Here is a 24,840-nt window from a genome sequence, read left to right on the forward strand (position 1 = left end):
CTAGCAAGTTTCTCTATAGAGGTGTAAGTGGTGAAAAAGCTTTGTTCAAAGTATCCAATTTTTATTATTAGAAAAACACTATGGTAAAGTATTAATAGACTCAACTGCTGAACTGCAAATAAAAACTTAACTTGAAGTCTACTTATATAATAAAAACTCATCACAGCAAAGGTTATTTTGTGTGGTTGTTGAGGATGATCAAAGGATACTACTAGGCATCAGAATATATTTTATAAACTATATATTATTCATCTGTTATTAAACAGCTAGGTCACAGAGCCACTTGTAATTAAATCAAATAGAGATTGTCACGTAGCTTTACTAAGCATTTGTATCTAGCCCAGTTACTGGAGTAAGGCTCCTAAACTAACAAGACCTGTACTTCTGAGTCAGGAACTGGAGGCAGAGCCTAGCAATCCTTGTTTTAAAGACACCCTCCTGTAGTTGATGTGTGCTAAACTTTGAGAACAACACATCTAGGCAAGTATTAGTAAAGAGGAGTTATGTAACAACTAAAACCAATGGGCAAGTATAAAGTGACTGCTGTTTTAACCTTTAAAAGCCATGGAGCAAATATTATGTGGTGTGAATTACTATTCAAAAACGGGTTCTAGAGTTTTATATCATAAAACAACATTACTTTCATTATTAAGCCAAGCTTTATCAATTAACACATGATTATGGTCATTAATCCAATAATAGCATATTAGGCACTTATTTAAATTACACAGTACATAATAGTTTGGATAAGGCATAAAGAAATAAATTCTAAGAGAAGCAGCAAGGTTTCTGAAAGTAGGAAGGTTTTAATTTACTGGGTTCTCACAGAAGAATTACAGCTATCTTAATAGTCACATTTATCCGAAGACAACACCCCATAGCATCTTAATGTTCCCCATCAGCCCAAGGAAGCGCTTCATCAGTGACTCAGAGCAACCATCACTTGAAATGAATCATCACCAATGTTTCCTGTATATTAGATTTGTCATTGGGTCTGCTAAGCGACAGAAAAACAGTTTTTAATTTCTTATCTTCAAATATCTCATCATAGAAAACTATCATTCTTGCTCCCTGACTCACAGTTCAAAGGTCGTGATGTCAGTAAAGCACATACAGAGCAATAATGAACAACACAGGGGGACCTTGTGAGACTCCAACTGAACACTCTTGGAGAGTTCTCACTCTTTTCCCATTCAAACCTCGAGAGCTTCAAGGCCCCCACTACCTCCCTGGTGAGATCTGAGTAGAATATCATAATTAAGAACTAACTTTAGTTTTTCTCCCCAGTTTCTGAGTGAAATGTATGCAGAAATACATTTTCCTAAAAGGTCTTTAACTGTAAATAAACTCCTTTTTTGGCATGATGGTAGATGACTCTGGCCTCTTTCTTTGATTAACATTCCTGAGCTCTAAGGAAGGAACTTACTTCCTTCAAACACAAGCTTCCAATATTTAAAGAATCTGGAATTAAAAATAGAGGCGCATACAGGAGGAATCAGTTCAAGAGCTGGTATCTACATCAGGATGCCTATCCTAGAACATCTCATTTCCTACAAGGGAAATAAGAGGTATACATACTTTTTGATCTTGAGTTCTAGTTGTCAACTTGACATAGTCTAGAATCACCTGGAAGGGGGTCTCAATGAAGAATCGTCTAGATTAGGCTGGCCTGTGGGCATATCTGGGGGATTGTCCTGATTAGTGGGAAGACCCGCCACAGTGGTTGCACCATTCTCTGGGTAAGGGATACTGGATTGTCTAGGAATAGAGAACAAGCTGAGCACTGGATGCACACATGCATTAATTCACTCTGCTCTGCTCTTGACTGTGGACGTCACGTGACTAGCTGCTTCAAGTTCCTGTGTCTTGACTTTGGGCTTCCCTGCAATGATGGACTGTAACCTAGAATTGTGATTAAATAAGCCCTTTCTTCCTCAGGTTGTTCTTGTCAGGGGGATTTTATCACATCAACAGGAAATGAAAATAAGACATTTGTCAAAATTATTGTTTCATGGCCTCATGAGTGCTCATAACCACTTACTGTCTATAAATGCTTATTGTTTTCCTAGAAAGTTCCTGATAATGCACTAGGAGCAAAATGAGTTCTCAAAGATGCAGACTTCAGTGACCAGGCCCTGAACTCTATATGCCTATGGTGCTAGGTTTCAGTTGCTCTGAAAGTCACAGTGATCCAAAATCTTGTGTGGGCACCAGAACCATCTGGAAGCTTGTGAAAACACAGAACCTATTCAGTTTCTCTGAAGGAGTTCTGATATAGGGATCGAATCAGCTACTCAGTGAATCCCTGACTGATGCTGAGGCCGCTGGTCCCCAGATCACACCTGGATGAACAAGACAAATGATGACTCTGCACACAAACCTGCCAACTTTCAGTCACTGACCTCCCTCTCTCCACAAAAGCCAGGGCCTCATAAATGCTCAAAATCACTCACACTCAAGCAGAGTTTGGGGTCCCAGAACCACCTCAAACATAAGATCAGTAGCTCCAGATTCAAAGTAGTTTATACTATGGGAAATAAACCTCTCCTTCCAGGGGCTCTTCTTTTTATTTAGGTTTTTCCTCATTCACAAATCACTTCCATTTTTCAATATGAATGTTACGGAAAAGAATGACTCATTTAGATTTTTCATATGTTTTACTTCAATAAATTCATAGTTCTCTTTTGAATTAAGTTTTCATGCCTCCTCCACCTTTGTCGGCTCTGTACTCTCTGAACAAATAGAATCATAGGGTTGAAAGAACATTGGGAATTCATTTAATTTCTTCTTGGCCTCAGACAAGACTGTGTCTAAATCATCCTCAAGTAGAGCAATTGAACAAAGGAACAGGCAGCGGGGCTCCCCATTCCGTGTTCTATGTGTACTTGAAGATACTACAATGCCTTCTCTTCCCTAAGTCAGCTGGCCTCAGCTTTAGGGCATCCTTCTCAGAATGCCTAAACCTTAAATTATTTGGACTCACCCTTAATAACTTTATTCTACTCTTAATAAGTTTATTTATTTATACTACTTAAATACATGTTATCCTAATAATGTTTTTTTTTTTGTTGGTAGGTAGAAAGGGGAAGATTAATTCATAGATTAACTCAAAGTGATTTAATTAGCACAAATAAAGATTTATGTATAAATGACATTAAATATAATGCAATGGCCCTTATGGGAACAAAAAGTGAATTAATTGAGAATAATCTGCAGTGGTATTAGTCATTATATTTTATTACAAGAAGTGGTGATACAGTATAGTTTTGAAAACTTTATATTATAAGTCATCAGACATCGCACACATAAAATGGGTGGGAAGAGGAGAACTTTTAAAATAGATTGCAAGTTCTACTTAACCATATTTTATGATATTTCACATGAATGAATATTAATAGAGCACTATTCATCTTTTTTTATTTTTCATGTTGTGTAGTCTTTACTACTGAAAGTAGAGTTATAGTAATGATGATTTTAATTTTTATGACTCAAAAGTATGGGTTCTGTTATATAGTAATCAATTTTCTGAAAATATTTTTTTTCCTATTCAAACACTTGAGGCATTTGGAGGTCCAATGGATACATGGACAAAGGTCCATGGACTGTATATGCTCTTGCACAGTTTAGCATGGGACTGTGTCATTTATTTTAACTTCAGCATTCTCACTATTACTATTTCAAATGTATCCTTTGGTTTTGGAATGGTGAGGTACTCCAGGCCTCCCTGGCCTTGGAGGATGGGTTTGCTCCTTGCCTACTGTAGTAAAGCTCTGTGGTGGAGGTGGTGCATTCAGTCTCCAGAGAGAAGGAAGATGCTGCTTGCACAGCACTTCTACTCACCAGTCCATGAAGCAGCAAGGGTGTTGGCTTTGAAGGAAGCCAACTGTCCTGCTCTCCCAGCCAGAGGTAAAGAATTGCATTGGTGGCCACTAGAGGGAGGAGGATTAGGAATAGAGTAAATTGTGGGGAAAAGGCACCCATGAAAAACGCACATGGGACAACCAACACATCACCAACCACTGCCTACCAGCTACGGCTACCTCGCTGAGGGATTAGAGTGGGTTCACTACACATCGTCAGCCCAGAGACCCAGACACTAGTAATTCACGTAGCATCCCAGTACATTGCCCTTTAACTTCAAAGGCTGGAGGAGGGAGTTTGAATGGGGTTGTGGGAAACACGCAATTATACAAACACAAGCATACAAGCACACATACATTCTCATGCCCCATTACAACAAGTTGCATCTGTGACGTCTGATTCTTGCTGGTTTTTAATTTAAAACTCTTGATGTTCTTTACCAAGAATGTGTTCATGAAAAGCAAACAGCCCACCTTCAAAATAGTCTTGGAGAAGCACCAGCAGAGATACTCATTGTGCCAAGATGTATTTTACCAACAAATCTGTGTAAATTACATGAGGTTGAAACAAACACAATGTAATATAATTAAGCAAAGTTTCTTTTGCTAAATTACAGCTTGAAGCAAACCTGCAAAAAATGTTTCCAATTAGCTTCTTTAGCAAACAGAAAACACAGCTCAGAGTAGGTCTGGCTTCCCACACTGCCAGCTGTGGGCTGCCTAGTGGGTGTCTTACCTCCAGCACAGGTAGCTGAGCATTCTGACCAGGGCTGATGATGCCACAGAAAGCCAACTTCATTATCTCCACTGCCAGGACGAGCGATGGGAACGTTGAACTTGTACCTAATTCCCAAATTCTGTTCTTGGAGTAGAACCTGCCATTGAAAACAACTGGTGAAGATAATTAAGACACAATGAGCCTTCATTCAGACATTCATTATTTCTTCTGAAGAAGAAAATGGCACAGAGCAAGTCTTACAGGAAATTTGGAACATGTCTTTATTTACTTTATCTTCTGGACAGTCTCAGTCTGTGGTCCAGGCTGACCCTGAGCGCAAGACAACTTAAAAAATTATCACATTTTTGTTCATTTATTGGTTAGAGAGGGCTGAGCACATGCCTTGGAGCATGGAGAGGTCAGAGGGCAGCTTGACAAAGTTGGTCCTTTCCTTCTATTCTGTGAACCATGGGGATTGAACTGAGGTTGTCAGGCTTGGTGACAAATGCCTTTATCTGATGAGACATCTCAGTGGCCTCCAAGACAACTTCAAAGCACATGAATTTATATAAAATATAAACTTTTTCTGTTCATGGGTACTTTGTCACTGTTTTCATCTATACTGCTTGATCATATAACTTTTACTCAAGAAACACAAAAAGCCGGGCAGTGGTGGCGCATGCTTTTAATCCCAGCACTCGGGAGGCAGAGGCAGGCAGATCTCTGTGAGTTCAAGGCCAGCCTGGTCTACATAGTGAGTTCCAGGACAACCAGGGCTACACAGAGAAACCCTGTCTCAAAACAAACCAAAAAAACCATGAAAGTCATCTGACAAGAGATCTATGGTCTTTACCCTGCAGCATCTACACCCTTGGGCAAATCATTTTAGCTTTATTGCCTTACTTAGTTCCATCACCTGTAAAACAGAGCTAATCAAACATGACCCTTTCCTACCCCATAATGTGGAAATTGCAGTAAAAATATAATGGCAAAGACACATTTACCATTACAATGAGGTTTTCAGAGGTGGGTCCTAGGGCTTCCAAGGATTCTGGTTCATCTGTTGGTCTCTTGTAGTGGAAAGCTGTCCCAGAAACATCGAATTTCCTAGGCCAGTCAATAGTCCAGGCACCGTTAATATAGTAATCATCCCCTTCAGATTTTAAAGCTGGAAAGGAGAACAAAAATCCACCTCAAAATGTTAAATTTCACTTACTAATAGATCATGGATCAACTACTACACTAATGTTTATAGTGAACGGCCATTTCATTCAGAAATGATGCTGGGCCATCTTCCCTGTCCTCCCTGTCTCACATCATCCATTTCTCTTTCCCTTCTTGCTTTTATTCCTCCCAAACAGTGACAGACTTTATTGTGGGGATATTCCTATTTGGGACCCCACCTTCTTAAATTAACAAGTGCATAGAAAAGAAGGGATTTAGAAACCTTTGTTTCTATATCCTGGGTCCCCAGGTCAGGAAGAAGGTGATTGCCGGGTGGCCTGCGGGGTAGAGGCCTTGCTCCCTACATACTTCCATACTCATAAAGGTGAGACAGACTAAGGAGCCACAGGGTAGGGTGAGATGGCATCAGGCACATGAGAAGTGTGGGGTGGCTATGGCCTAAGGCCAGCCTGGGGTGCAGAGTGAGACCTTGTCTCAAAAGCAAAGCAAGGGCAGCCACTGAGGTTATGGGCTCTCTATGGAGCCCACTGGTCTTACATTTGGAAGCCTGCTCCTGTTAACCTCCTGAGCACTTGGTCTACAGGTCTACTGGGGGCCACCATATCAGGTACTCCTCATTTAAACGCAAACTGGAATCACAAACTTGCAGCAGCTGTGTCTGTATTAGTTCTGCACAGTAACAGGGCCATTAACAGTCAGGCAGGGATGGGAAGGGGCTCAGAGGTCCCCATCACTACTGAACTATCTGCTACAAAATACACTTGGGAAGAAGAGAATGTGTTGCCTTCAGTTGTATACCCACTCGTGACCCCATCAGGTTCCAGTGGATACTTTCAATTCAATGACCACACAGATGACCCAGGTTAAGCTAAACCTGTTTGTCATAAAACAAAACTACAAGTCATACATCTGGGAAAGGGAATGAGGAGGTTGGTAGGGATGGGGGTCTGTAGGGGAAAGAGTAATAATAATGAATTACATACATATGTGTATGAAATTGTCAAAGAACAGAATTAATAATAATGAAACAATGTCAGCCAAAGAACTGCAATAATTTTTCATATGAGTGTGAAAAGGTAATTACTTAAGTATTCATAATATCATTGGTGGAAATTAATGAAACATTTATATGAGAGGATAAAAAAGGCATTAGAAAAAATTTAAAGAGCTGCTTGGCATGAGGGTAGAAGTGAGGCATAGACTTTCCTCTCTAAATATTAGAAGAGTGATTAAATGGCCATGGTGTGGGAAAACTTGTTATTCTGGCACTGTGGGGGCCCACAGAGGCTTCCTAGTAAGATCTTACTCAAGGTCAGAAAGTCTGAGTTTGCTTTGTCCAGCAGAGCTGCATAATAGGATGATTTGGCCAAAGGTGTCGGTACCAGGTGTTTTATAGGGTCTATACTTGGCTGTATATTGGTGCTTTGATCTTGAAAGGGCGAGGTCTTTTGCCTCTCCCCTTGGTAGTGTATAAAAAGCCCATTAGAGTAAAAGTCTGGACAACTGGGTATTGACCTAGGGCCCTCCCAAAGCTATCCTGTGTCTGTCTTGTCTCCACCTATATTTCTATCTAATACTTCCTCATTCCTCTCTCCTCTCCTCCCCCCCAAGAACCCTTTGACAGGTCAGAGCTGGACTCCCACATGGCACACAGACAACTGGACAATAGAACCAAAGAGTTAGAAAATAGACACAGCTACATAAGAGAATTTGTCTTTGTCCTACTTAGCTTTTTTTTTTTTTTTTTTTTTTTTTTTTTTTTTTTTTTTTTTTTTTTTTTTTTGTGGTTTTTCGAGACAGGGTTTCTCTGTGTAGCTTTGCGCCTTTCCTGGAACTCGCTTTGGAGACCAGGCTGGCCTTGAACTCACAGAGATCCGCCTGGCTCTGCCTCCCGAGTGCTGGGATTAAAGGCGTGCGCCACCACCGCCCGGCTTAGCTTTTTTAAAAAGTATTTTTAAAACTTATTTCTCATATATTACTTCCTGACCAGATTCCCCTCCCTCCTCTCCTCCCAGTCCTTTTCCCCACCTTTCCTCTTCCCTAGATCCACTCCTCCTCTGCTTCCCTTCAAAAAAGAGCAAGCTTCCCAGGGATGTCAACCAAGCATCACATTATAAGATGCAATAAGACTAGGCACATACCCTCGTATCAAGGCTGGATGAGGCAAACCAGTAGAAGGAAAAAGGTCCCAAGAGTAGAAATAAGAGTCAGAAATAGACCCACTCCCACTGTTAGGAGTCCCACAAGAACACCAAGCTACACAACCATACCATATATATGTAGAGGACCTAGATCAGACCCATATAGGCTCCCTGACTGTCACTCGTCTCTATGACCACCTATAGGTCCTAGTTAGTTGATTCTGTGGGCTGTTTTCTTGTGTTGTCCTTGACCCCTCTGACTATTACAATCCTTTTTCTCCTCCACAGGATTCCCCAAGCTTCACCTATTGTTTGGCTGTGGGTCTCTGCATCTGCTCCTATCAATGGCTGAATGAAACCTCTCTGATGACAATTATGCTAGGCTCTGGTCTATGAGTATATCAGAATATCATTAGGAATCATTTAATTGACTGGTTTGTTTGTTTTTTTAGCAGTTGTATTTGGTTCTATCCTAGGTCTCTGGGCTTATCCAGCCTCTGGTTCCTTGCCTTCCAAGCAGCGTCAGGCATGGGCTCCCTCTCATGGCATGGGTCTTAAGTTGGACCCGTCATTGGTTGGCCACTCCCACAAGTTCTGTGCCACCCTTACCCGAGTACATCTTTCAGGCAGGACAAATTGTAAGTTGAAGGTTTGTGGCTAGTTTGGTGTACCAGGCCCTCCAGTGGAAGCTTTGCTTGATTACAGAAGATGATCTGTCAGTTCAGGTTTCATATCCTCTATTAACTAGGAGTCTTTGCTAGGGTCACCCTCAAATTCCAGGGAGTTTCCATCGCACTAGGTTTCTATCTCATCCTTGAAATATCCCACAACTCCAGTCATCACTCACAGTACTCTTGTCCTCCAATCCACCCCACCTGATCCTTCATGTTTCCATTCCTACCTGCCCCTCAGTCCACCTATGAAATCTATTCTATGTCCCCTTCCCAGGGAGATCCATGTGTCCCCATTTGAGCCCTCCTTATTATTTAGCCTCTCTGGGTCTGTGGATTATAGCATGATTATCCTTTACTTTACAGTTATTATCCACTTATAAGTGAGTACATACCATGTTTGTCTTTCTGGGTCTTGGCTACCTCACTCAGGATGGTTTTTTTTTTCTAGTTTCATACATTTGCCAGATTATTTCATGATGTTATATTTTAAAAACCACTGAGTAGTACTGCATTGTGTAAATGTACCACATTTTCTTTATCCATTCTTTGGTTGAGGGACAGCTAGGTTGTTTTCAGTTTCTAGCTATTATGAATAAAGATGCTGTGACACAGGTGAGCAAGTGTCCCTGTGGTAAGATGGAACATCCTTTGGGTATATGGCCAGGAGTGAGATAGCAGAGTCTTGAGGTATATCAATTTCCAATTTTCTGAGTAACCACCATATTGATTTCCAAAGTGGCTGTACGAGTTTGCATTCTCACCAGCGGTGGAGGAGTGTTCCTCTTGCTGCATATCCTCTCCAGCACGAGCTGTCCCTTATGCTATCGAGCTTAGCCATTCTGACAGGTATAAGCCTGAATCTCAGAGTCATTTTGATTTGCATTTCTCCAATGGCTAAGGATGTTGAACATTTCTTTAAGTGTTTCTCTGGCATTTGAAATTCTTCTGTTGAGAATTTTCTGTTTAGATCTGTACCCCATTTTTCAATTGGATTTTTTTTTATGTCTAGTTTCTTGAATTCTTTATATATTTTAGAGATCAGCCCTCTGTTAGATGTGGGATTGGTGAAGATCTTTCCCATTCTGTAGGTTGCCTTTTTGTCCTGTTGGCAGTGTCCTTTGCCTTACAGAAGCTTTTAGTTTCAGAGGTCCCATTTATTAATTGTCCATCTTAGTGCCTGCCCTATTGGTGCTCTGTTCAGGATGTTGTCTCCTGTGCCAATGTGTTCAAGGCTATTCCCCACTTTCTCTTCTATCAGGTTCAGTGTATCTGGTTTCATGTTGAGGTCTTCTATCTACTTGGACTTGAGTTTTGTGCAGGGTGATAGATATGGAGCTATTTGTACTCTTCTACATGCTGACACCAAGTTAGATCAGCACCATTTGTTGAAGAGGATGCTTTTTTTCCCCATTGTATATTTCTGGCTTATTTACCAAAAAACAGGTGTCAATAGGTGTGTCAATTTATGTCTGGGTTTTCAGTTCAATTCCATTGAGCCACCTGTCTATTTTTATGCCAGTACCATGTGGTTTTATTACTATAGCTCTGTAGTAGAGCTTGAAACCAGGGATGCTGCTGCTGCTGGTGCTGCTGGAAGTTCTTTTATTGTACAGGATTGTTTTAGCTATCCTGGATTTTTTTTTGTTTTTTCCATATGAAGTTGAGTATTGTCTTTCAAGGTCTGTAAAGAATTGTGTTGGAATTTGATAGGGATTGTGTTGAATCTGTAGATTGATTTTGGTAAGATTGCCATTTTCACTGTTAATCCTATTGATCCATGAGCATGGGAGATCTGTCCATCTTTCCATATTTTCTTCAATTTCTTTCTTCAAATACTTAAAGTTATTGCCATACAAGTTTTTCACTTGCTTGGTTAGAATTACCCCAAGATACTTTATTTGTAGCTGTTGTGAAGGGTGTTGTTTTCCTGATTTCTTTCTCAGCCTCTTTATCATTTGTATATAGGAGGGCTACTGATTTCTTTTTAGTTAATCTTGTATCCAGCCACTTCACTAAAGGTATTTATCAACTGTACATGTTTCCTGGTAGAGTTTTTGGTATTGCTTATGTATACTATTGTATCATCTGTGAAAAGTGATACTTTGATTTCTCCTTTTCCAATTCATATCCCCTTGATCTCCTTTAGTTGTTTTATTACTCTAGCTAGAACTTCAAGTGCTATATTGCAGAGATATGGAGAGAGTGGACAGTCTTGTCTTGTTCCTGATTTTAGTGGAATTGTTTTGAGTTTCTCTTCATTTAATTTGATGTTGGCTATATAGGCTTGCTGTAAATTGCCTTTATTACATTTAGGAATGTCCCTTTGTTTCTCAGATCTATACAGGACTTTTATCATGAAGTGGTGTTGGATTTTGTCAAAGGCTTTCCCAACATCTAATGAGATGATCATGTGATTTTTTTCTTTCAGTTTGTTCATATAATGGATTACATTGACAGATTTTCATATGTTGAACCATCCCCGTATCTCTGTGATGAATCCTATTTAGTCATGGTGGATGATCTTTTTATGTGTTTTGGGATTAGTTTGAGTATTTTATTGAGTATTTTTGCATCAATGTTTATGAGGAAAATTTGTCTGTAATTCTCTTTTTTTGTTGAATCTTTGTGTGGTTTGGGTGTCAGGGTGACCTCATAAAATGAATTTAGCAATGTTCTTTCTGTTTCTATTTTGTGGAACAATTTCAGGATTATTGGCATTAGCTCTTCTTTGAAGGTATGGTAGAAATCTGTGCTAAAACTGTCTGGCCCTGCCCTGGGCTTTTTTTGGTGGGGGGAGGGGTTGGGAGACTTTCAATGCTTGCTTCTATTTCCTTTGGGGCTATAGGTCTATTAAAATTATTTATCTAATCTTGATTTAACGTTGGCAAGTGGTATCTATTGAGAAAATTGTCCATTTCTTTTAGGTTTTCCAATCTTGTGGAGTAGATGTTTTTAAACATTTATGACTTAATGATTCTTTGGAGTTCCTCAGTGTCTGTTGTTATGTCCACCTTTTCATTTCTGATTTTGCTAATTTGGATGTTCTCTGTCTGTCTTTCAGTTAGTTTGGATAAGGGTTTGTCTATCCTATTTTCTCAAAGAACCAACTCTTTGTTTCACTGATTCTTTGAATTGTTCTCTCTGTTTCTATTTTATTAATTTCAGCTCTTAGTTTATTTCCTGCCATCTACTGCTCTTGGTTGTGTTTGCTTCTGTTGTTCTAGAGCTTCCAGTTTGTTTAGTGCTAGTACACAAGCTCTCCATTCCTTTATGTAGGCATTTATTGCTCTGAACTCCTCTTAGCACTGCTTTCATTGTGTTCCATAAGTTTGAGTGTTTTGTGCATTCATTTTCATTGAATTCTAGGAAGTCTTTAATTTCTTTCTTTTTGCCTTGAACCACTAGTCATTAAGTAGAGAGCTGTTCAGGTTTCATGAGTTTGTAGGATTTCTGTTGTTAAAATCCAGCTATCTAAAAAATTTTATTCATTCATTTATTTATTTATTTATTTATTTTACATCCTGGCCGAAGTTTCCTCTCCCTCCTCTCCTCCCAGTTCCTCTCCCCACCCCCTTCTAAACCCACCCCCCAATCTACTCCCCTGCCCTGCCATTTCTGTTTAGGAAAGGGCAGGTCTCCCATAAGTATCAACAAAAATATGGTATATCAGGTTGCAGTAAGACTAAGCACTTCCCCATGTATTAAGGCTGGGCAAGGTGATCCAGCATAAGGACTAGGGTCCTCAAAGCCAGTAAAAGAGCCAAGAGATAGCCCTGTTCCCACTGTTAGAAGTCCCACAAGAGGACCAAGCTATATGACTGTAACATGCAGAGTGCCTGCTTGAGTCCCATGCAGGCTCCCTGGTTGTTGGTTCAGTCTCTGTGAGCCCTTGTGAGCCCAGAATAGTTGATTCTGTGAATTTTCTTGCAGTGGAAAGAAAGAAGTCAAAATGTCATTATTTGCAGATGATATGATACATTATCAACCCCAAAAACTCTACCAGGGAACTCCTACAGCTGATGAACACCTTTAGTCTAGTGGCTGGATGCAAGATAAACTCAAAAAAATCAGTAGCCTTCCAATTTTACTAATGATAAATAGGCTGAGAAAGAAACCAGAGAATCAACACCCTTTACAATAGCCTCAAATAATATGAAGTATTTTGGTGTAACTCTATCCATGCAAGTGAAAGACCTGTAGGACAAGAACTTCGAGTCTTTGAAGAAAGAAATTGAAGGAGACATCAAAAGATGAGAAGATCTCCCATGCTCATGGATCTGTAAGATTAACATAGTAAAAATGGCCATCTTACCAAAAGCAATCTACAGACTAAATGCAATTCCCATCAAAATTCCAACACAATTTTCTACAGACCTTGAAAAAACAATACTCACCTTCATATGGAAAAATAGAAAACCCAGCATAGCTAAACCAACCCTATACAATAAACAACTTCCAACAACCAGGGAGCCTGCAAACACTCCCAGTGAAAGAAAGGTGACCAATAACAAACAAACAAACAAGTAAACAAACTCCCCAAATCCAACTCCTGATATGCAAATCACAACACAAGAACACAAATAATATGAAAAACGAAGATAACTTGTCTCCTCCAAAAACTATCAATCCAGATAATGACCCCAAATGAGAAATACCTACATAAAATTCCAGAAAAAAAATTCAAAAGAATGACTATAAACATGCTCAAAGAAATGAATGAGAATATGAGTAAACAGTTGAATGAAGAAAAAAAGCTGACATACAATATAAAAATGGAAGGTAAAATATAGATGAAAAACCAAATTGAAATGTTAGAGGTGAAAAAAATCAGTGAATCAAATAAAGAGTTCAATGGAAAGCCTCACCAATAAAGAGAACAGAACACGTGGAAAACAGGCTAGAAGAGCTGACGACAAAGTGGAGGAATGGGTACATTCAGTCAAGAGCATGGATACTTTTTAAAAAAATGTATGAATGGAAAGTGCAAAGATCTTTGTGATATTATAAGAACACTAAATCTTTGAAGTAGGGACATGGAAGGAGAACTACATATCAAAGACATGAAAATATTTTCAACACAATCATAGCAGAATATTTCCCACACCTAGGAAAAAAGAAGTCCATCTAGGTATAAGAAGCATGCAGAAGACCAAATAGCTGCAGAAAAGAAACTCCTCACACCATGCCATAGTCAAACACTAAATACCTAGAAAAATGAAAGTGTATTGAAAGCTGCAAGAGAGAAACACCAAGGTACATATAAATGAAGGCCTAGCAAAACAGCTGAGTTTTTAGTGGAAGCTTTGAAAAGTAAGAAGGGCTTGGAATTGTGTATTTCAAATTTGGAAAGATTACAGCTGTTAAACCAGATTGTGATACTTGGCAAAACTATATGTCATGCTGTGGGGAGAAAGAAACATTCCATGATAAAAGCAGGCTACAGGAGTTTATGACCACTAAGCCACCCAACAGAAGATACTGGAAGTAGTTCTTCAGACTGAAAAGAATGAGAAGCATATCAAAGAGGCTAAGGGGTGGAGGAGTAAATGGTGCTAGAACAGCAGTTAAGCAAATGAGGAATAGGAAAAGATCAAACATACAACATCAACAGAATGACAGGAATTAATATACGTCTTTCAATAACAGTGCACACTAATGGTCTTAATTTCCCAATCAAAAGACAGAAAACAAAAGATTGGATTAAAAAAAAGGAACCATCTATTTTGTGCCTGTAAGAAACACACCAACCATCAAAGACAGATACTAGTTTAGGGTGAAAGAATGGAAAAAATATTGCAAACAGATTAAAATTAGGAAATAGCAGGTATCACTATTCTAATTTGACAGAATCAACCTCAAACCAAAAGTAATCTAAAGAGAATAAGAAGATCCCTTCATTCAGACTGCATCAGTTACTTGTCTTGGTATGGTCATAAAGTATCTGGTAGGAGGTAAATTTAAAGGAGGGTTTATCTTGGCTCACAGTTCTAGTGAACAGTGCATCATGAAAGAGAAACCACATGATAGGATCACGAGATGCCTGGAAATACAGCATCCTCAGTTAGGAAGCAGACATGACTGAGGGTACATGACTGCTCAGCTGGCTTTCATTTTTTACTCAGTCAAGGATTCCAGCCCATGCAATGGTACTGCCCACATTTACGGTAGTTCTTCCCATCTCAATTAATCTAATCAAGATAATCCCTCATGGGGCCTGCTAGAGGCTAATCTAAGGAAGATAAGCATTCATGAGTGTGTCCAGTGGCTTTTCTCCTAGATGGTTATAGATCCTGTCAAACTAATCAATAAACCATCACAGGGATCAATGCAATAAGAAGACATTACAATTCTAAACATATATAAATTGAACATAGGTAAACTTAATTTCATGAAACACAAACCACTAGATGTAAGGACACAAATTAACCCAGTCACAATAGTAGTGCAGCGACTTTTATATCCCACTCTCACCAACTGATAGACCATCTCAGTGCCACCAGATAGAGAAATATTAGGATTAAATGACATCTTAAATAAAATAATCTCAACAAACATCTATAGATATTCCATTCAAAAACTGTATGATATACATTCTTCTCAGCAGTCCACAGACCCTTTCTCTAAAATAGATAATATATTACACACAAAATAGTTGTAGTAAATGTAGAACACTTGAAATAATTCACCAAGTACGTAATTCATTTTATTCTATTTGATCACAGTGGATTAAGGCTACAAATCAACAGTAAGAATTATGGAACAAACACAAACTTATGGTGATTAAACAACATAGTATTGGGCAATGAATGCATCATTGAAAAAATCAAGAAGAAACAGCAACAAAAATATCTCTGGAATCAAATGATAATGAACACAACATATCAAAACCTTTGGGATACAATGAAAATAGTACAAAGAGGGAAGCTTGGAGTTCTAAGTGTCTACAGTAAGAAATCAGAGAGATCTCAAATAAAAAAACTCCATAATACACCTTTGGATCTTGGAAAAGTGAGAACAAGCCAAGCTCCAAATCAGTACATTGAAAGACATAATTAATGGAAGGGCAGAAATGAATGAAGTAGATTCTTGCAACAACTACTTAAACAAGAAGGCAGAGAATACAAATACAGAAGACTGGACAAAGCTATTCAACTGTTGTAATCTAGTTGACTAAATTTATGGAATACTAAACTCAGTAATACTACAGCATACATTCTGCTCAAGTGCACATGTGATGAGTCATAAAAGCACCTCAATGATAAATAGCCACACACACACACACACACACACACACACACACAAAATCCACCTCGAAAAATATCTAGGACATGCTGTCTATAAATATAGGACTAAACTAGAAATCAATAATGAAACATATCTGGAAAGGCTGCAGATATTTAGAAAATGAGTAATTTCTGTATAAAGGTAAGTAACATTTAAAAACAAGTGATAATGACAATATGGCATTTAAAATAATGACAACATGAAATTTAAAAAGTTGGAGAAATTTAAAGTTAAAAACATTCATTTTATAATAGAAAAAACAACAATCTACATTTTTATATTGAGAAGCTACAGAAAATAACAAATTAAAACAAAGTAACTAAAAATGGCATTAATAAACAGAAGAGTAAGAATGGTGGTCATGGAAAATAGACAAAAACATTTAAGCCATAATCTTGATCTTTGAAAAGATCAATAAAATGAATAAACCCTTCACTAGAGTGATCAAGAAAAAGAAATGAAAGATACAAGTTAGTAGTCTAGAGAATGAAAAGAATGATGCCTATATGTTTACAGACATCTAAAGAATAATAAAGCAATATTATATATAATATTACGTCAATAAGTTGGAAAACTTTATAATTACAGAAACACATTTTCTCAATAAAAACTTCCCATAAAGAAAACTGAAGCCCAACGCGTTTTACAGTTAAAGCCTATCCAACACTAAAACATAATATCCATTTCCCCTAGGTTCACTGAGGAAAATAGACAGGAAAGAAGTGTTTCTCAACTCATTTTATAGAGTCAGCTTTATATCAATAAAGGCATCACAAGAAAAGACAAGAGACTAATATTCCTTATGAACATGGGTTTAAATATCCTCAAAAATATTAGAAAATCAGTTCCATTGATATAATTAGGATAATACATTATGATAAAGTGATTTTTTTTGATAAAGTGATATTTTTATTCCAAGAATACTAGATAGATTTAAAATCCCAAATCAACCAATGTCTTTATTACATTAATAGTGGATAAACCCCATACAATCATATCAATAGATTCAGAGAACTTCAATACCCATAGATGACTAAAATCCTCAGAACAAAGTACCCTTTACTTGATAAAGGGCCATCTACATAAACTCCTAGCTAACATTATATTTAATGGTTAAAAACTGAACATTTTCTCTTAAGATTGGATTAATAAAGGGATATTGGGCATCCTCATTTCTATGTAGCTTTGTATCACATGGAAAAGACTAATAGTAATAAAGATTGTAAATAAAAAGGGAAACTGTCTTTGTTCAAGGTTGACATGGTGATCTATGTAAACAACAACAACAACAACAACAACAACAACAAAACCATAAAAAAACCAGAACACAATTTAATAAAAGCTCTACTAAAACCAGCAAATAATTGTAATTAGGTCTCAAAATAGAAGGGATGTATACAAAAAAAAAACCAAAACCCTAGTTAGGGGCTGGAAAGATACAGTTAAGGGCTAATGCCACTCTTACAGAGAACCGAAGCTCACTTCCTAGCATCTGTGTATGCTGGCTCACAACTGTCTGTAACTCTAGCTTCAGAGGAACTGAAGCTACTCACATGCACATACCCACACACAGATACACACACAGATACATAACTAAAAATAATAAAAATTTATCTTAAAAATTGAGTTATATAATGATAATAATTTAAATTGGAAAATAAAATTGAAAATATGAGTATCATTTATAACATCATTGCAAAGAAGAAAATCAAGAGGTGGGATGTAGCTCACCGGTAGAGTGCTTGCCCAGCATGTACAAGGCCCTAGATTTGATTCTACCTCTGATCTTTCAGAAGAGAATAGTAATAAATGTCATAAAACATGTGCAAAACCGATGCACTAAAATATCAAAGAAAGTAATCTAAAGAAGACTAAAATAAACATAGAGGTGTATCTCATAGGTACTGATAAAATATATTTAAGATATTAACTCTATACAACTGAGGTAGAAAAACAAAATAATTTTGAAAAAGTGGCACATATTTGAGATTTAATGCCTGTGACTTTCAGTCCTGACGGAAAGTCTCCTCTATCCTCTATCATGCCTTTGGTTTAAGGATAGACACACAGATCAAAAGTCAGGAAGAGAAAGAGCCAACAACAGACCTGTGTGTTCAGTTGACATCTAACAAAGGCATCACCATAATCCAACAGGGGAGATGGCATGCTTTCCAACACATGGTGCTACAGAAGTTCAGTATCTATATGGGGAAGATGGCATCTCAAGCCTTCCTTTATTCCTTCTATACAAACTAATTGAAATGGGCTACGTGTTTTATGCAAAAGTGAAAACTATTCTTTGTTTTGTTCTTGCTTTTTGGTGATGGAGATTCAGCTGAGGGCCCTGTGCATGGTAAGCATCCACTCTAACTCTGAGCTACACCCATAGTCCCTTAAAGCTATCGCTTCTTGTTGAGACTACAGCAGCATATACTACAACCACTTCTTGAAGAATATTGAAGAGAATGTTTACAACCTTACAAAACACAATTCTAAGATAAGACATGAATGGAAATCATAAGAGTTTAATAAATTAGCTCTCAACAAAAATTAAAATATATTACCTAAAAAGAATAAGCAAAACACACACTAGGAGAAAATATTCATACAACATATATCTGAAAGATTTCTATCCAGAGTATATGCAGAACACCCAATTCAAGCACATTTTTACTGGAGGTAAGAGGATCACAAATTCAATCCAGCTTAGGCTACACAGCATTGTTCATATTAACCTGGGCTACACAGCAAGACCCTGACGCCCCTGCCCCCAAACAAAACAAAACAAAAACAAAGGGTAAAAGTAGCTAATATATTTGTTAGATGCTTCATGAAAGAAGGTATCTAGCCTGGTGTGATGGTTCATGCCTTTAATCTCAGCACCTGGGAGGCAGAAGCAGGTGGGTCTCTGAGTTCTAGGCCAGTCTGGTCTACATAGTGAGTTACGAACAGCTAGGACTACAGCGTGAGACCTCCCAAAACAAAGCAAAACAAATGATTTCCATATGGGTAAAGACTATCTCATCAAGTATTGATAAGAACATGAAGAACTGGAATTCTTTGGAATGACATGCATCCATTTTAGAATACAAGCATATATTTCTCCTTTTTTCCCCCTGGGTATATTAGAGTAAAACTGAAAAGTTGAGGAATTTAAGGTTTACAATGTGATGACCTGACATACACTGTGAAATGAGTATGGTGAGATGACTGTGTGTTCTCTTAGGGAATTTCAAGCATACAATTGTTGTGTAGAAGTTTCCTGAAATTGAAACTTCCCAGAAGGAAACTTCTCACAACAGGATGTTTACAGGAAGGTAAAAAAAATAGGATGTTCTAAAGGGAGAGAAATACTCTGGGAAGCTCCTTAAATCAGGAAGTAAACACCCCAGTAGCTTCAGCAGTCCCTGAAACTGGGCAGTCCTCCTTCCTCAAGTCCACATAAACTGTAAAGCCTGCTGAGTCGCTCTCAGACGAGCCAGGGCATAAAGAAGACTCAGGCCAGCTGCCTGGAAGAAGCAGAGACCAGCCAATCATCCTAAAAATAGCAGAGACATACCAGACTTCCTAGGAGAAATAAGACCAAGTGAGCCACTGGAAAAGGACACTGTCCATGCTATTGAGCTGCCTGCAGGCTGTACAGTGTGCTCTGGGTTCCCAGCTTTTGTGAACTGCCATCCATGCTGGGATGGGCTCACCCCTATTCCTATAAGTAACCCTGATGAAACTGGTCACCAAGTTGGGCTTTGGTAGTGTCCGTCTTTGGCCTGTCTTCTGTTTCCTACCTGTAGAGCGGATGTTTGTTCACACCTTCCCAGGGACAGTGCTACACAACAGTACATTCTTATTAGACACAGTATGTTATAGTTCCAGGATTTATTCATCATATAACTGACTTTATACTTGTTGACCAACATTCTCAATCTCTCCATCTGTTACTCTCCTTTCAAGACCCACCGTAATCAACCACGTTTTCAATGAGATTTTTAGAGTGTACATATAAATGATGTCATGTGCTATCTATGTCTATGTCTGGTTTATGTCATTTTGCAAAATGTCTTTTGGGTTTGTTCATGTCACAGGAGGATTTCCTTGCTTTATCTTTCTTTTTCCAATTTTTAAAATTAAAATATAATTACATAATTCCCCCCCACTTCCTCTCAAATTCATAGACTCTTATTATTTAATTATTATTATTGTTACATATATAGACATATATACGTATACACAAATAAATATATAAATGCAACCTGCTGAGTCTGTTTAGTGTTGCTTTGTGTATATATTTTAGGGCTGACCTCTTGGGATTAGATGATCATTTAGTGTACCCATCTATGGAAAGATGAATTCTCCCTCTCTTAGCAGATTTTAATTGCTTGTAGCTCTTAATCTAAGAGTAAGGCCTTGGTGATTTCTTCCACCTGTGTTGGCATGTCATTGCTCAGGTCTTGCTTAAGCAGCCATATTGTCCTTTTCCATTTTTAATTATGTATATATGTGTGTTATGTATGGGTCTGTGAATGGAGTGCAGTACCCCTAGACCCAAGAAGACGGCGTCCGATCCCCAATCCAGGTGCTGAGACCAGGAAGGCCGGGGGCGGGGGGCGAGAAGGGGGAGGACAAAGGAATCCATAGCTGATATGTAAAATTAAACTAAATTATAAATAAATAAATAAATAAATAAATAAATAAATAAATAAATAAATAAAACAAAGGGAGATAGCTCAAATGTTAAAAGCATGTACTGCTTTTGCAGAGGACCTGGGTTCAGATCTCAGGCTGTTTTAGATAATTCTGTAATGAACATGGAGTGTAGTTATATCTTTGAGATAATGACATGTACCTGCACACACACAGAGAAACTTTATTTGTAATAGTAAAAGACTATAAATACGTCTCAAATATCCATCAGCAATTGAACAAATATATTAATATTACAAAATTATATTGCTATAACATGCATATAAATACATGTATCCCATACATATATGAAAAATAAAAATTAAATTAAAATTCGATCAATGTTTGTCTGAGACCAAGGTTGCGACTAATAGAATTAACCTCTAAAGATGTATGAAAAGGGGCTGGAGAGATGGCTTACTGGTTAAGAGCACTGACTGCTCTTCCAGAGGACCCTGGTTCAATTCCCAGCACCCACATGGCAGCTTACAACTGTCTGTAACTCCAGTTCCTGAGACCCAACACCCATGGCAAAACACCAATGTACGTGAAATAAAAATAAATTAAAAAAAAAATGTATGAAAAGAATTTAACTGCAAAAAGGAATGAATTTTAGAACCATGGAAATGTTTTCTACTTTGGTTGTAGCATTTATATGATCATTAATAATATTCAAATGATATAGTTATCATTATGTATTATACTCTATGCAAGGTATACTTCAATAATATTGAGTTAAAATCAAATAACACAGTGAAGTGTAAGCTTGTATGTATATGGGTGCATCTTGAAACATCTTTTTTTCAGTATTAGATCTTTCACATCATTCATTAAAAACAAACTAGCAAAACAACTTACCAATGTAATTTTTTGACATGGAAACTTCTCGTACTTCAATATGAACAGAACCTCTTGGTATCTGCACCACTTCCATATAACCTGGAATACAGAAGATTGCCCGCAATAAGCAGCCAACTAAAAATGAGTGCCTAGCAGCCAGCTAATATTCGCAATGGGGTTTATTCCTTCATTTCTTCTTTGACTTTGTACTTCATAATTGAAAAATAAGAACAAATTTCCAGTGGGTCTATGAAGCGAAAAAATGTTTGATTAGGGGATGGGAGGGAGCTTGAGATAGACTATGACCAAGTAGTCCTTGGCTGGCCTGGAACTCACTATGTTAGACCAGGCTAGCCATGAACTCATAGACATCTGCCTGCATCTGCCTACTTTTTTTTCCTACAATCATCTCAAGGTATTTTACAACCTTAACATGTGTAGTATTGTTCCACCTTTCTTTTTTCAACATGCTCTCCTCACACCAGTGCTCTGTGGGTTATCACAGTTTAAAGAAACATGGCAAGTTGGAAGTGGTAGTGTCACCTACAGTCATAGCTACCCAATGAGGCTGAGAGAACAGGATCACTAATGCCTAGGAATTCAAAGCCAGATAGGGTAATTTAAGTGAGATCCTATGTTAAAGAAAAATGTAGGGCTGGAGGTGTAGCTAGCTCAGTGCCAGAACATTTGCCTAGCATGGTCAAAAGCTTATTTTCAGTCCTCAACAAACCCTCCTCACAGAAAGGCTAACTGAAGTAAAATAACATTCTTTAAAATATCTTCATGAAACCACATTTAACATGAAAGAGACTGAAAGAACCACCGTCTGGGGAAAAGACACTGCTGGCCTACATCAAGGAAGTTTTCAGTAGGTAGGAAAGGAAAAGCAAGAGTCTTTACTACTGCAGATCACCAGAGGAAGAGTTCTCTCCATACTCACCTCCTCTGGGCAATGAGTCATTGAAGAAGCCTTCAATGGCATCACAGGTGCTTCCGTCCCCACCACAGACTCGGCACCTATCTTCCCTAGCATCAGATCCCAAAATATTATCACAACCTACATGCTGAAAACAGAGAATATTCAGTGGGTCAAAAAGGGAGGTTCTTGGAACCATAACTAATCAAATACATAGAACTCAGTTATTTACTTGTATTTCCAGTAAAGGAAATCAAAATAAGAAATATTTTCCCATTTAATGTCATTCTCTAGTAAGTACAGCTAATATTTCTGAATACCTAAACAAAAAAGAAAATTGATTTCCTAGATACATGACTACTTCTAACCTCGATTTCTCTTTGATTGATAGATATCATGTTCTAATCCTTTAAAATATTATAATTTATTAGTAATGGACACTTTCTTTCACCTCTAGTCTAGAAATTAAAGAACTAGGAAGGATGATTCATGGTCCTCTATAGGACTACAACAGAGGGTTCCACTGAGCTCATCCTCTGCATGGATATAATAGAGGGTCCCACTGAGCTCATCCTCTGCATGGATATAATAGAGGGTCCCATGATCTCATCCTCTGCAGGGATGTAGTAAAGGGTCCCACTGAGCTCATCCTCTGCAGGGATATAATAGAGAGGGTCCCATGAGCTCATCCTCTGCAGGGATATAATAGAGGGTCCCATGAGCTCATCCTCTGCAGGGATGTAGTAAAGGGTCCCACTGAGCTCATCCTCTGCAGGGATATAATAGAGAGGGTCCCATGAGCTCATCCTCTGCAGGGATATAATAGAGGGTCCCATGAGCTCATCCTCTGCAGGGATGTAGTAAAGGGTCCCACTGAGCTCATCCTCTGCAGGGATATAATAGAGAGGGTCCCATGAGCTCATCCTCTGCAGGGATATAATAGAGGGTCCCACTGAACCCTACTGTCTGTCCTTCCTAAACCATGGCTTCGTTCATGTAATTGTTAGTGCTAGATGCTAATTATGAAGTTAATACCTGAGTAAATTTTTAAAAAAATGAATACATGTTTCTTGTTTGGGAATCAAATTGGCATAAACACAAAGGAGATGTAAGCATGCAATTTAAGAAGCTAAAACTTCACCTTTTAATTTTGTGTTTAATTACAAAAATAAGGACTTTTAACATATATGGCATATATTTTGGTACCTGAATTTGTATAGCTATAATTTATCCATAGATACAAAATACAATTTTTAAATAAAACTGTAATTATATCTTATTATCTAAAAAACTGTTATAAAATGTATTTTACTTTAAGAAGATAAGGTACCTATACAAATACACACAAGTATACACAAATCTCTCTTTTTCTCTTTACATGCACACATACACACTTACACAAACACAAAGCACGCATACAGACACACACAGACACAGACACACAGACACAGACACACACAGACACACAGACACACACACACACACACACACACACACGCATTAACTGGATCATCGGATCTAGAGGCAAGTTATCAAAAGGAACTTGGAGATTTTGAAGCTAAGCAAAACACTGGTTTTATCTCCTCTTTCTCAGTTTGCATCACTTAACAATGTGCTTCTCTTCAGAGTAAAACAAGCAAAACAAGTTCTGAGAACAGTGGTTTTGTGGCTTTTCTTATTATGATAAGATCCATGAATTTGATCCTATCCTTTCCAAGTCATCTGGTTAATGCTAAAGTAAATGCTTTAATAAGACTGACTGTGTAATGAAAACCATCATAATGCCTCAAACGGAGATAAAGTAGGTGGAACATAGCTATTTCACACTTTGAGAAAAAATTACACTATGAAATATATAAAGTCTTCCAGTAAGAACATATGGTAGCCACATGAAGAAGAGTTGAATTCCTATTCCCTCTCTTTTTCTATTATTTTACATATAAGCCGAACAGGAGGATAATGTAAATGAAAGACAAAAAAAAGTATACCCTTGGCAATTATTATAAATATAATTAAAATTCCAGAAGAAATCACCTTTTGCATGGTTTTGTAATATGAATGGGTCATTCTGGTGTGTGTGTGTGTGTGTGTGTGTGTGTGTGTGTGTGCATGCACACTGTACTGTTGCTCTTCACTGTCATTGAATTTATCTAAAATGTAGCTTTAAAAAGTTGAACATAGAAATCAACACAAGTTACTATCTGAGAAAAAGACAAAGTTCTTAAAGACCCCAGCCAAGAGAAGTCAAATCTGAGGCACCTTGCATTCTCCATTGATACAGATATCCAGGGAGTCAGCATTGCACTGGGTTCCATCTATGACTGCAGGGGCCCGCTCAGTGTAGAAATTGTAACCTTCAGCCAGGCAGTTTAAAGCGCAAGGTTTTACCCCACCTAGACAAATAAAACATAAGTGAAAAAAGTAGAGTGGTTCTCCTAAGAAAGAGGTATTCAATGTTTTTGTTTATTTTATTTATTTATTTTTGGTTTTTCAAGACAGGGTTTCTCTGTGTAACAACCCTGGCTGTCCTGGAACTTGTTTT

General features: G+C 38.0%; 1 protein-coding gene across 1 annotated transcript in view; it reads right to left on the reverse strand.

Annotated features, from left to right (window-relative positions):
• Adamts6 (ADAM metallopeptidase with thrombospondin type 1 motif 6) overlaps window positions 1–24,840 on the reverse strand; it is a 214,305-nt gene that overhangs the window by 39,028 nt on the left and 150,437 nt on the right. The window contains exons 15-19 of the mRNA XM_059276387.1: window positions 24,558–24,691; window positions 22,323–22,446; window positions 21,401–21,481; window positions 5,583–5,746; window positions 4,597–4,735 (exon numbers count right to left, since the gene is read on the reverse strand). Of these exons, the coding sequence (XP_059132370.1) occupies window positions 4,597–4,735; window positions 5,583–5,746; window positions 21,401–21,481; window positions 22,323–22,446; window positions 24,558–24,691 (642 nt within the window). The remainder of the gene's footprint in view (window positions 1–4,596; window positions 4,736–5,582; window positions 5,747–21,400; window positions 21,482–22,322; window positions 22,447–24,557; window positions 24,692–24,840) is intronic.

The sequence above is a fragment of the Peromyscus eremicus genome, chromosome 11 (genome assembly GCF_949786415.1).
Source record: "Peromyscus eremicus chromosome 11, PerEre_H2_v1, whole genome shotgun sequence".
In the NCBI taxonomy this organism is placed as follows: Eukaryota; Metazoa; Chordata; class Mammalia; order Rodentia; family Cricetidae; genus Peromyscus; species Peromyscus eremicus.